This window comes from Odontomachus brunneus, unplaced genomic scaffold (assembly GCF_010583005.1).
Source record: "Odontomachus brunneus isolate Ranch 3 - 2012 unplaced genomic scaffold, Obru_v1 Obru_scaffold_016, whole genome shotgun sequence".
Classification (NCBI taxonomy): Eukaryota; Metazoa; Arthropoda; class Insecta; order Hymenoptera; family Formicidae; genus Odontomachus; species Odontomachus brunneus.
This window is the reverse complement of record NW_022639466.1, coordinates 1-12442: the sequence shown is the minus strand read 5'-3', so window position 1 is coordinate 12442 and position 12442 is coordinate 1. Positions and strand designations below refer to the sequence as shown.

Genomic DNA, 12442 nt, shown 5'->3' with positions numbered 1-12442 from the left:
ATTGATATTATCACGTTTTACTTGTTTCGACAGATTTTAGGTACAGTGTTAACGAGCTACAATAACAAACGTTATTAAAGACTTTGACAGCTTGATGCAGTGTATGGTCTCCTCTCGTACCTCCCATTAGTAACTTAGAAGAGACAAAGGTGGAAAGTATATTACATAAATGACGAAAAACAGTCTCCAACAGGTATTTGGCGAGTATCATCGCAAAGCCAGCAACAATTACAAAGACGTGACTTCTCGGTATCTCTCGAGAAGTTCCTCGTAACGAGATCCGTCGGATATTAGGGAAAATAGATAGAAGAAACACCAAGTGTGGACACGAGAGCGTAAAAATAATTCGCCGATTGCACGAGAGAGTCCATGCAGAATTAGAAAGACTCGTCCCGAGTCAAGAGAGAGAAAGAGAAAAAGAGAGCGAAAGATAGGTAGCGATGATACAGATACACTGATTCAGAATTCTCTTACCGCGACCGATACTTCCAAGGCCTTTCTGATATCCCTTGGTCGTCGTGGAAAGGGACATCACGTTGACCGTGTTCTTATACTTGAACGGACTAGCAGTGACCTTCGCAACGGTACTACTTGTGTAGTGCGAGTTAAAGAGATTCACGCTTCTCTTAGTGGTGGTGTTGACGTTGCCACCCCTATTACAACTACCATTATTACCGCTACTACTATCGTTATATCTGGTCTTGTATCGATTGATACAGTGATTATTGACGATCATCTGTGTGTATTTCGGCACCGTAGGCGTAGTCACGACGAACGGTGCTATGACGCGTTTATAAGGATTAGTTGTTATCGTCTTGGTCGTTGTCATTGTCGTCGTCGTCGTCGTTGTTGACGTCGTTGTTGTCGCTGTCAATGCGTTCGTATACGGCGAGGAATGTTTTAATTTCGATAGTGGCGTGCTCTGTGTTGTTGATTTCCATGGATACCTGTGTGGCATATTATTATGGCATTACTACACAATGTGTCTTACTACATGTATCCACTCGCGTGAGTGTCTACTTGTCCATAGATGCGGATCAAGATGAACAATGTAACAACTTTTTATCGTACTATAAGTAGTCCAAACAGTATTCTCTAAATTTCTTGGAGTGAAATTTTACTTGAATAGAGTGAACACCGAACTACTCGAATTTGAGCGCGTGAGCACGAATTCAAGCCTACGTACAACCATTTGTCAAAAATTGTTACTTAATAATAACTCAAAATTTTATATGGTTATTTGCAAAATGGTAAAGAATTTTTTTATTTAGAATAATCTAATATACATTTACAACACGGCTCCGTAGAGAATTATCAGACATCTTGTGTAGAATGAATTCTCCACTCTAAATCGTCGAGAGAATATTTTCATTCAAAATTAAAAAAATTAGTATTCCACTATCGTAAGAATATATTCACTCTAATCGATTGAAACATTCGTTCATATGGGGTCAAAATCCAATCTAAATTTGAGTGAAACATTCACTCTTGCGATTTCGATTCCACACCAAGAAATTTAGAAAGTACAAAACGTCTGAATCATCTTAAATATGTTCAGAATGTTTTGGGGAATTAAAATGTCCAGGGTACATCCAGCATTTGTGCGACGTTTTGTGCTATCTAGGATAATATGGTACGTATGAGACGATTCGATCCTATTATGCATAGAATAAGATAAAAAGAATCACTTGAGTTGTCGGATCGTTACCTGTAGTCAGTGCTGTTATATTGAGCGAATATCGGCCGATTATGCAACGTAGGACTGAAAATGCTATCTCGGCGTATATACGTCGGAATGTTCTGTGTATAGTCCGGTATTATATTTTCGTGCTCTGCCACGCATTTTCCATTCAGGCAATACTGAAATTAATATCATATAATGATCACGATTAAATCTAAAGAGAACATCAAATATCAAACATTTATATAAAACTTAAACATAGGTAAATTTCATTTAAGGTATTTTAATTTGCTTGTAACTTCCGCAAAATGATCAAAATTTAATATTTTTTTTCAATCAATATAAAAAGCATCGACGAATATGAATCTATTAATGTTTTTGTGATTCAATTGAAAAAAAATTGATAATGGAAAAACACATATTTTAAAAAATAGTAACATTTAAAACATTGGTATAGATAAATTTTACTTATGTTTAAAGTTTTAAGATTTTTGTGAAAAATCATGCCAATGTCATACTAATTTCATTACTTTCAGTGATACTAAACGTATCATTAAAATTTTTTACCTTTGAATGCTCGATAAAATAGGCTAGCTATTCAGCAATTTTTTTTTTTAATTGGATTAAACTGAATAAAAAAATTCTGAACCATTTTGCAAAAAATCACGTAGATTTTTTGGATTATTAATTAAAGAAGATAGCACGAAAACTGTCACACGTGATTATTGATTAATCTTCTTTAACCAGTTTTTGTTGAGTTTCTAGTTATTTTTTAGATGTTTTTGCTTAATTTTGAGATTTTTGAAAAATTAGTTAATAGGAAGATTTTTGGGAGATAAAAAATTTTAGATTTTTCTAAAGTTATAAGATGATTTGGTGTGGTTCAAAATTAATCTCCCACAAAAGACCGGCCAGAAGTAACATTTCATACTCTACTACTTCAGCTTTCGAAGAATTTTACACACTAATTTTGAAAGTATAGTTTGGACAGAAACAGGTTTAAAATTTTAAGTATGATATTTCTGAGGAAACTTTCGTGAAAAACCATTATATATATATATATATATATATATATATATATATATATATATATATATATATATAATGGTTTTTCACGAAAGTTTCCTCAGAAATATCATACTTAAAATTTTAAACCTGTTTCTGTCCAAACTATACTTTCAAAATTAGTGTGTAAAATTCTTCGAAAGCTGAAGTAGTAGAGTATGAAATGTTACTTCTGGCCGGTCTTTTGTGGGAGATTAATTTTGAACCACACCAAATCATCTTATAACTTTAGAAAAATCTAAAATTTTTTATCTCCCAAAAATCTTCCTATTAACTAATTTTTCAAAAATCTCAAAATTAAGCAAAAACATCTAAAAAATAACTAGAAACTCAACAAAAACTGGTTAAAGAAGATTAATCAATAATCACGTGTGACAGTTTTCGTGCTATCTTCTTTAATTAATAATCCAAAAAATCTACGTGATTTTTTGCAAAATGGTTCAGAATTTTTTTATTCAGTTTAATCCAATTAAAAAAAAAAATTGCTGAATAGCTAGCCTATTTTATCGAGCATTCAAAGGTAAAAAATTTTAATGATACGTTTAGTATCACTGAAAGTAATGAAATTAGTATGACATTGGCATGATTTTTCACAAAAATCTTAAAACTTTAAACATAAGTAAAATTTATCTATACCAATGTTTTAAATGTTACTATTTTTTAAAATATGTGTTTTTCCATTATCAATTTTTTTTCAATTGAATCACAAAAACATTAATAGATTCATATTCGTCGATGCTTTTTATATTGATTGAAAAAAAATATTAAATTTTGATCATTTTGCGGAAGTTACAAGCAAATTAAAATACCTTAAATGAAATTTACCTATGTTTAAGTTTTATATAAATGTTTGATATTTGATGTTCTCTTTAGATTTAATCGTGATCATTATATGATATTAATTTCAGTATTGCCTGAATGGAAAATGCGTGGCAGAGCACGAAAATATAATACCGGACTATACACAGAACATTCCGACGTATATACGCCGAGATAGCATTTTCAGTCCTACGTTGCATAATCGGCCGATATTCGCTCAATATAACAGCACTGACTACAGGTAACGATCCGACAACTCAAGTGATTCTTTTTATCTTATTCTATGCATAATAGGATCGAATCGTCTCATACGTACCATATTATCCTAGATAGCACAAAACGTCGCACAAATGCTGGATGTACCCTGGACATTTTAATTCCCCAAAACATTCTGAACATATTTAAGATGATTCAGACGTTTTGTACTTTCTAAATTTCTTGGTGTGGAATCGAAATCGCAAGAGTGAATGTTTCACTCAAATTTAGATTGGATTTTGACCCCATATGAACGAATGTTTCAATCGATTAGAGTGAATATATTCTTACGATAGTGGAATACTAATTTTTTTAATTTTGAATGAAAATATTCTCTCGACGATTTAGAGTGGAGAATTCATTCTACACAAGATGTCTGATAATTCTCTACGGAGCCGTGTTGTAAATGTATATTAGATTATTCTAAATAAAAAAATTCTTTACCATTTTGCAAATAACCATATAAAATTTTGAGTTATTATTAAGTAACAATTTTTGACAAATGGTTGTACGTAGGCTTGAATTCGTGCTCACGCGCTCAAATTCGAGTAGTTCGGTGTTCACTCTATTCAAGTAAAATTTCACTCCAAGAAATTTAGAGAATACTGTTTGGACTACTTATAGTACGATAAAAAGTTGTTACATTGTTCATCTTGATCCGCATCTATGGACAAGTAGACACTCACGCGAGTGGATACATGTAGTAAGACACATTGTGTAGTAATGCCATAATAATATGCCACACAGGTATCCATGGAAATCAACAACACAGAGCACGCCACTATCGAAATTAAAACATTCCTCGCCGTATACGAACGCATTGACAGCGACAACAACGACGTCAACAACGACGACGACGACGACAATGACAACGACCAAGACGATAACAACTAATCCTTATAAACGCGTCATAGCACCGTTCGTCGTGACTACGCCTACGGTGCCGAAATACACACAGATGATCGTCAATAATCACTGTATCAATCGATACAAGACCAGATATAACGATAGTAGTAGCGGTAATAATGGTAGTTGTAATAGGGGTGGCAACGTCAACACCACCACTAAGAGAAGCGTGAATCTCTTTAACTCGCACTACACAAGTAGTACCGTTGCGAAGGTCACTGCTAGTCCGTTCAAGTATAAGAACACGGTCAACGTGATGTCCCTTTCCACGACGACCAAGGGATATCAGAAAGGCCTTGGAAGTATCGGTCGCGGTAAGAGAATTCTGAATCAGTGTATCTGTATCATCGCTACCTATCTTTCGCTCTCTTTTTCTCTTTCTCTCTCTTGACTCGGGACGAGTCTTTCTAATTCTGCATGGACTCTCTCGTGCAATCGGCGAATTATTTTTACGCTCTCGTGTCCACACTTGGTGTTTCTTCTATCTATTTTCCCTAATATCCGACGGATCTCGTTACGAGGAACTTCTCGAGAGATACCGAGAAGTCACGTCTTTGTAATTGTTGCTGGCTTTGCGATGATACTCGCCAAATACCTGTTGGAGACTGTTTTTCGTCATTTATGTAATATACTTTCCACCTTTGTCTCTTCTAAGTTACTAATGGGAGGTACGAGAGGAGACCATACACTGCATCAAGCTGTCAAAGTCTTTAATAACGTTTGTTATTGTAGCTCGTTAACACTGTACCTAAAATCTGTCGAAACAAGTAAAACGTGATAATATCAATTCAATTAACACGGAAATATATGAAGAAAGTTTATTATCATTCAAAGTTGACCATCATTCTTAATTTAACAGTTTATTTCTTTTGTATATATTTTGTATATCTTTTAGTAGTATCCTACTTCTATCAGATGAAACCTCAATGGCGGATATTGAATATTCGAAGTTGAAAAACCGTAATTATTATTTTCCATAGTGTTTATTATTATAGTCTATGACGTTTTTTCTACGAGAAAATCAACCATGAGCTAACTGAAGATTCCGCCATGAATAGTTGATTCGACAGAAGTGGGACATCCGCGTTATCTCTTCCCGTTGTTTCCTCAAGAAAGATGCATATAAGCATTACATACGTGTGGAACTATACCGCCATTCTTCACATTGCTCTACATCGAATTCACTACAAGGACAGTGAGACATAAATATACGTAATATCTCTGTGGATAATAGACGCAACAACGGCGAGCCTGGGTTATTACGCAACATTTAAGAGTGTATTGCCCATATCACAAAAATAATAAAAAAATATTGAAAAAAATTAGTGATTAATCTATATTGTATCTGAAAGTGATTACAAACAATTTCACATTGATTTAGTCTGGATCAAATGTTATTTCACTTTGTGTAAGTCCAGCAAACATGATAACGTCAAATAATATTTTAATGGTGTATTAGTAACGTTTCTAACGTTAATAATACATCATTAACGACTTTGTATAATTTGTAGGCATGAATTAAAAAAGTTTCTTCAGAATTTTTTACAAAAAAATTATAAGACACATTTACTTTTCAACATATCTTTATCATATTTTGAAGAAATTACACGATTCTTTTCATAATTGGATCTCGTCAATTAGTTGACTTATAAGATGCGATGCAACACGTCTTGCTGGCATATATGATGTAGCCGCTTAACCCTAATCTACAATGTACGCTTTGTTTCCTGTTTCTTGTTCTCTGTTTTTTTTTCTAGCTTAAAGCCTAATCTACAATGTGCTCTTTGCGTTTTGTTTCTTGTTTTCTGTCTTTTCTGGCGTACAGCTTAAGGTTTGAGTCAAAAAGAGATAAAGAGAAAGAAGCAAGAAACAAAGAACATATTGTAGATCAAACTTTAGGTTTGAATAAAAAAGAAATAAAGGAAAAGAAACAAAAAGCAAAGAACATATTGGCCAGTATTCATAGTCAGATTTTATATTTAAGATTATCTTAAATTCATCTTTGGATTATCTTATTGGCGAAGTATCTGAAAATGAACTTAAGACGCTCTTAAATATAAGATCCTACTATGAATACCATTGTAAATTAAGTTTTATAAGTTGCATTCCGAAATTCACTGACAATACTGGCAGTATTGCGAAAGCCGTTTCGAAATGCATGACAGTAAGTTTTCAAAGCACTTTTGTATTCATATGACGTTATAGATTTTATCGTCATTTTCTACTTTTGTTACTGCGGCTCGCGAGGTGAGGCATTCGCAGTAGAAACATGTCGGCATCCATCAAATAATTGTGTTTTATAGACGTAGAAGATAATAGAGCATGAAATAAGTACTTGATAACACGTACAATACTATGATAACTGTAGTTTTTTTCCATATATTGTTAATTCTATATCATTATTAATAATATCGGAATTCAATAAAACTTTTATTATGTACGATACTACGTGATATTATCAACTATTACAGCACTCACAGCCTTATTACTTTTTTTTCTATTCACAGTAGATCGACAGTACACTTAAGAAAACGGAACACTTGTTTCAACGTATTGCGATGACGTCACGTTTATAGTTCTGATAGTGAATATCGAAACACAAAAACATAATTATCTAAAACAAAGAAGCAAACCAATTCTTATTTTATATGAATGTCGCTATCATCTGAATAATTATTATTAACCACTACTATTAAACCAAACCAACTAAATCAAAATTTAGTAAAATGGCGAGATCGAAAAATAAATTACGGGGACACAATTTTTTCGATCCCGCCATTTTACCAAATTTTGGTTTTGCTCAATAATCAGTTCAGACGATAGCGGCAATTTCATATAAAATAAGAATCTGATTTGCTTCTTTGTTTCAAATAATTATAAGCGACTATATCATGCACGTCAGCAGGATAAGAACGTGTTGCGCCGCGTCTTATAAATCAACCAATATACGAGATTCAGTTTTGAAAATAATTGCATAATTTGCTCGAAGCATGACAAAAACATACTGAAAATTTCAAAAATGTGTATATTATAATTTCCTTGTAAAAGAATTGTAAAGAAACTCCTTTAATTCATGCCTACAAATTACTCCTTTAATAAATCTTAAAATATTTCAAACCGCGTCGCTATAGGAATAAATTATGTTGCTATCTTTAGTGAAGGAAAGGTAATTGGAATATATATAATGACAGAAATCTCAATTTTTATATACATATACTTTAAGTATTCAAATTGATATATGCAAAGATTATAATTCAGAGGTAAGAGTTTAAAAGTCAGAAATAATATAAAATAAAGTAAATATATAAGTAAAAATGTGATGTTAAAGTAAAAATATGTTATTATTCAACTTATCGTATATATATACCACACATTATTATGCGAAAAATAGAGATATTAAGTATTTTTCTCTAATTTTCAATTACTTTTTGTAGGGACTATACGGGCAATACATCCTTAATCCTATTCTAGGCTAATTTATGACTAATCGAAACAAGTCGATTAACGCTTGTCCTTAAATCTTCAAACATCTAAAATTACACAAAGAAAAAACACGACTTAAATTACGTGAAAGTTGAAATTTTTATCCAATAATTCGATTGGCAAGTTCATATATCTTATGTTTTCAAGTATATTTTAAGCGTTTGATAACTCACAAGAACTCCAAAGTGGAATTCTATTTGCAATTTTATAAGGTGGAATAATAACTAGTAAATAGCTAGTTAATTAGTTAAAAATTCAGTTAAAAAGTTAATAATTTTTAATTTAACTCAGTTAATTTTAAATGAGTTTTAACTTCTTACTAGTTATTTTTAGCCATTAGCCTATAAATTATCATGTTTAAAACAGTAATAGGTTAGTAATGCATTTATGATTCTGCACCGATTTGTGATATACGAATAATAATTACTTATTATATTTTATTAATAAATTTATATATTTCTTCATTTCCACAATAAAGTCATTGAATTGGTCATTAAATAAAACATTCATCTTATGTCACAAATTAGGACAAAGCTGAACTATTACGTCACTAAATAATATATTAATCACTTTTAAGAAAATATTACAAATAAAGTAGAAGCTTCCCATAAATTAGAAAAATATAATATAATTAAAACCCCCAAATATTCAAACTTTCCAACAAAATTAATTTTGTTTAGTTAGTTTAATATGTACATTATTAATTAATTTATTTATTTTCATGATGAAGTTATTTATTCACTAATTAGAACATTTATTTTAATATGTAAAACATTTAAAGATTTATAGATGTCTGCGATATATTTTCTACCAAATAGAATTCCACTTCGCACTTTGAGGGTACGGCCCGTTCAACGCTTAGTATATTTCAAATGCTTTTGCTCCAAATGGTTCTGTACAAAAGCGTTACCAATGTTACCACTGTTGACCAAATAAATAGACAATAAGTAAACCAAATTTTTACATCTAGAAGCATTGAAAAGAATTTAAGACAAAACTTAATATTTAGCTTAATATCTTAATGAATTACATAAATGTCAATATTGGAATATTAATCTATATTGCAAAAACTTTTTTAACACAGGCTTATCTTTACAATAACGAAAAAGAAGCAATTGCAATTGATGCTGTTTGTAATGCTAAAAGTATATGTGTATATCAAATTTTGATAGCAAAATTAAATAATAGCATTATAATAACTGAGATATTTACCAAATTTTAATAGCAATAATCTAAGTATTTAATAATAATCACTGTATTATTACCTGATTAAGATGTTGTTGATTCTAATCATTAATTCAGTTTTCATTCATATAGCTGTTTAAAAAATAAATCAATTCAAATATTATTAAAATATTAAAATTCTCTTTTTATTTCCAAAATTGCAAAACAGATAACAGTAAATATAAGTTAGGTTGGGTTAGATTATAAATCCGACAATATTTATAAATACTCTTAGTATTTTATACAAAGTCTTATCTTCGTTAGTTACTCTAATATCTTGCCAATAATGTGTCTTTGAGAATTATATATAGCATATCTCAGCACTTTTTATATTCCAATATTTCCTCTTGGACTTCGGTTTTCTATCTGAATTTCCATTATCGCGCAAAATTTTCTCGCGCAAATCTAAATGCTGCAGTTACACATCTTTCTCGTACAAGCGTTAGAAGCGAGCTGGGAGCGATAAAATATAACGTATTCATGAAGTCATACGTATCAATAGAATGCTCCAAAGTGTCAAATAGACTATTTGAAACGTTTCGAAGCACTTGCAACGATTAACGATAAACGGACCGTACCCTGAATTACAGACAGTCTAAAGTGACCTTCAAAATCGCTTTACTCTAAACGACCGTTTGCTTTCAGGAACAGAGGTCGGTGAATGCACGGACGTGGGGTCAGATTGCGCAGAGCTGATTGACAGGCTGAGAACATGGCTGTGCCATCTACAATCTGTGAAGAGTCGCTGCTGCGCATTCCTGAAGACGATCTGTGTTGATTAATAATATTAAAAAATAAAAAAGGCGAAAAATCGGCTCGATGATTAGCTCGATGACATCGCGCTTACTAAACGCCTGTCGTGACGCCGTCCTGGCGAACAGAATGAAACGGAAGGAACTCGAAGCCGAATCGACGATCGTCTATTCTCTTTATCTTTTATGCAGGCTCTTCGTCAAAATCCTCGATGCTCTTGCGGTTTTTACGATCGGGATAAGCGCGACCACATTCGACTCTTCGAGTAGCTATACGTATATTTCACTTTCTCTGCTATTTTTTCTTTTCTCCCCTCTCTCTTCCCCTCTTCTTCCCTCCCTTCCTCTCTTTCCCTCTCTCTTTCTCAATATCTCTTCCTCTTTCTATTCATACCCGCGCAATCCGGGTATCATTCGTTTACATTGTAGATACAGTATCGCCGGAACTTTGCCACGGGTGTGCCGGATGTAGTGAATCTAAAAGCAGAGCGACCTGACTGTCCATCGATACAATATTCGACCGTGAATATAATTTATTCGATAGAAAGCAGATTTCGCTAAAGATTCGCTTTACCCGATGCATGAGTGTTTGACGAGCGCGCGTACGCACTCGCACGAAAGAAGCCATTCGAAAATCATGGAAATTGTTTAACGCAAGACAATAAATGGGAATACTTAAAAGCAGATGTGTTATGTATACCCACCCACTTACTGTTCATTTTTATGTAAAGAGTCAACTATCGATTTTTAAGTGGAATGACTTATTTTTTACCCCGGAAATCAATAGAGCATAGAATTTTACGTTCAAAACATGTGGTCATATGTAGAAGTCATATGAACCCTTGAGGATCGTATCACAAAGTTTTATATATATATATATATATATATATATATATATATATATATATATATATATATATATATAAGTACTCTGTTGCAAATCCGGGCATAGACTGGCGAAACCTCAAGTTTTAGTTTGGTTGACAAGTTTTAGGTCAAAGGGCTTGAGAGAAACGAATCGATTGAGAGGAAGAAATCCAAGTTTTTATGGAATTAGATTTACTATAGAAAATGATACTAGTATTCTTAGTAATTTTGCAGAAGAATTGCATACAAATAACAAGTCCGAAATTATTATCGATAACAGAGTTATTGCATTCTTGACTCTTTTTTCTCTGTATTCACTACTATGGTTATTTGCTGTAAATACTACAATGATATAAAGTTAAACGAAAGAAGTACCTATAGAATAGGATTTAAAATAGCTGGCGATCTTTAAATAGCTGTAATACAGAAATTTGGTATCAAATATATAATATATATTCCAGTCCTATAATAAATCATGTGAAAGAAATTGTCGTATCATAATAATAATGAGACTTTTCAGCATTGGGACAAAGATATAAATTTATTTAATTAGCATATGTATATCAACTTTATATACAAGGTGTCTCAAATCACCATTTTCAAACTTCGCGACAGCATAGAACAAATTGAAATGAACATAAAAAAGTCCCATACCGTTTTGCAATATTCATAATAAATCTCGAGGTATTAATTAAAGAAGATTAGTGAATGATCACGCACGATATATGGTAGATGAGCTATAGTGGCGATGTGTATTGTGTTGTGTGCTTGTACATTAGGTAAGTTGAACAAAAACTCTTTATCATTTTACAAACACGTAGATTTTCCATTATTCATAAAAAAAATTGTTACATGATTGTGTGCGATACACAAATTCTCTTTACGAATACTAATTTCGAATACACAAATTCTCTTTAACCCTTTAAATATCACTGTTACTAATAGGGACTACTTAGGATCGGACAGTTGAAACCTTATAAATGTGTTATTTAGAGTGTTTTTGACAATATTCAATTTAAAAAAAGTTACTAGAATGTTCCATAAATTATACACCTTAAAGAATTAATTAATATCTAAAAATCGATTTATTCGCAAAATGGTAGAACACTTTTTTGTTCAGTTTGACCTAATGTATAAGTATACAATGGTATATGACGCCACTACAGCTCATCCACCATATCACGTGTAATCATTCATCAATTTTTTTAATTAATATCTCAAGATTTAATACAAATATCGCAAAACAGTATAGGATTTTTATGTTCACCTCAATCTATTCTATGCTCTCGCAAAATTTGAGATTTGAGATACTCTGTGCATATACATATAACAATAGTTTTTAAGAAATAGATGATTTTACTGATTAAGTGCGCTTCGAGAACTTAGCGCA

The 12442-nt window shown here is 32.0% G+C and overlaps 2 protein-coding genes across 11 annotated transcripts in view; one reads left to right on the top strand and one right to left on the bottom strand.

Moving 5' to 3' along the window:
* LOC116841492 (A disintegrin and metalloproteinase with thrombospondin motifs 1-like) overlaps positions 1 to 10866 on the top strand; it is a 90230-nt gene extending 79364 nt beyond the window's left edge. For all 10 annotated transcript variants that reach the window (XM_032809488.1, XM_032809489.1, XM_032809490.1 and 7 more), the window contains 3 exons: positions 3655 to 3806; positions 4568 to 5040; positions 10079 to 10866. In XM_032809488.1, coding sequence (XP_032665379.1) covers positions 3655 to 3806; positions 4568 to 5040; positions 10079 to 10215 — 762 coding nt within the window. In that variant the 3' untranslated portion in view covers positions 10216 to 10866. The remainder of the gene's footprint in view (positions 1 to 3654; positions 3807 to 4567; positions 5041 to 10078) is intronic.
* LOC116841494 lies at positions 21 to 1957 on the bottom strand. The gene is made up of 2 exons (XM_032809500.1): positions 1709 to 1957; positions 21 to 947 (listed from the first exon to the last, which is right to left on the bottom strand). Exon 2 carries the CDS (start codon positions 827 to 829, stop codon positions 398 to 400), a length of 432 nt encoding a protein of 143 aa, XP_032665391.1. The 5' UTR covers positions 830 to 947; positions 1709 to 1957; the 3' UTR covers positions 21 to 397.
* Positions 10867 to 12442: the final 1576 nt, after the last annotated feature.

What these genes read in the sequence shown, in the direction of transcription:
- LOC116841494 (XM_032809500.1), bottom strand. Translation starts at nt 829, where the DNA reads ATGACAACGACCAAGACGATAACAACTAATCCTTATAAACGCGTCATA.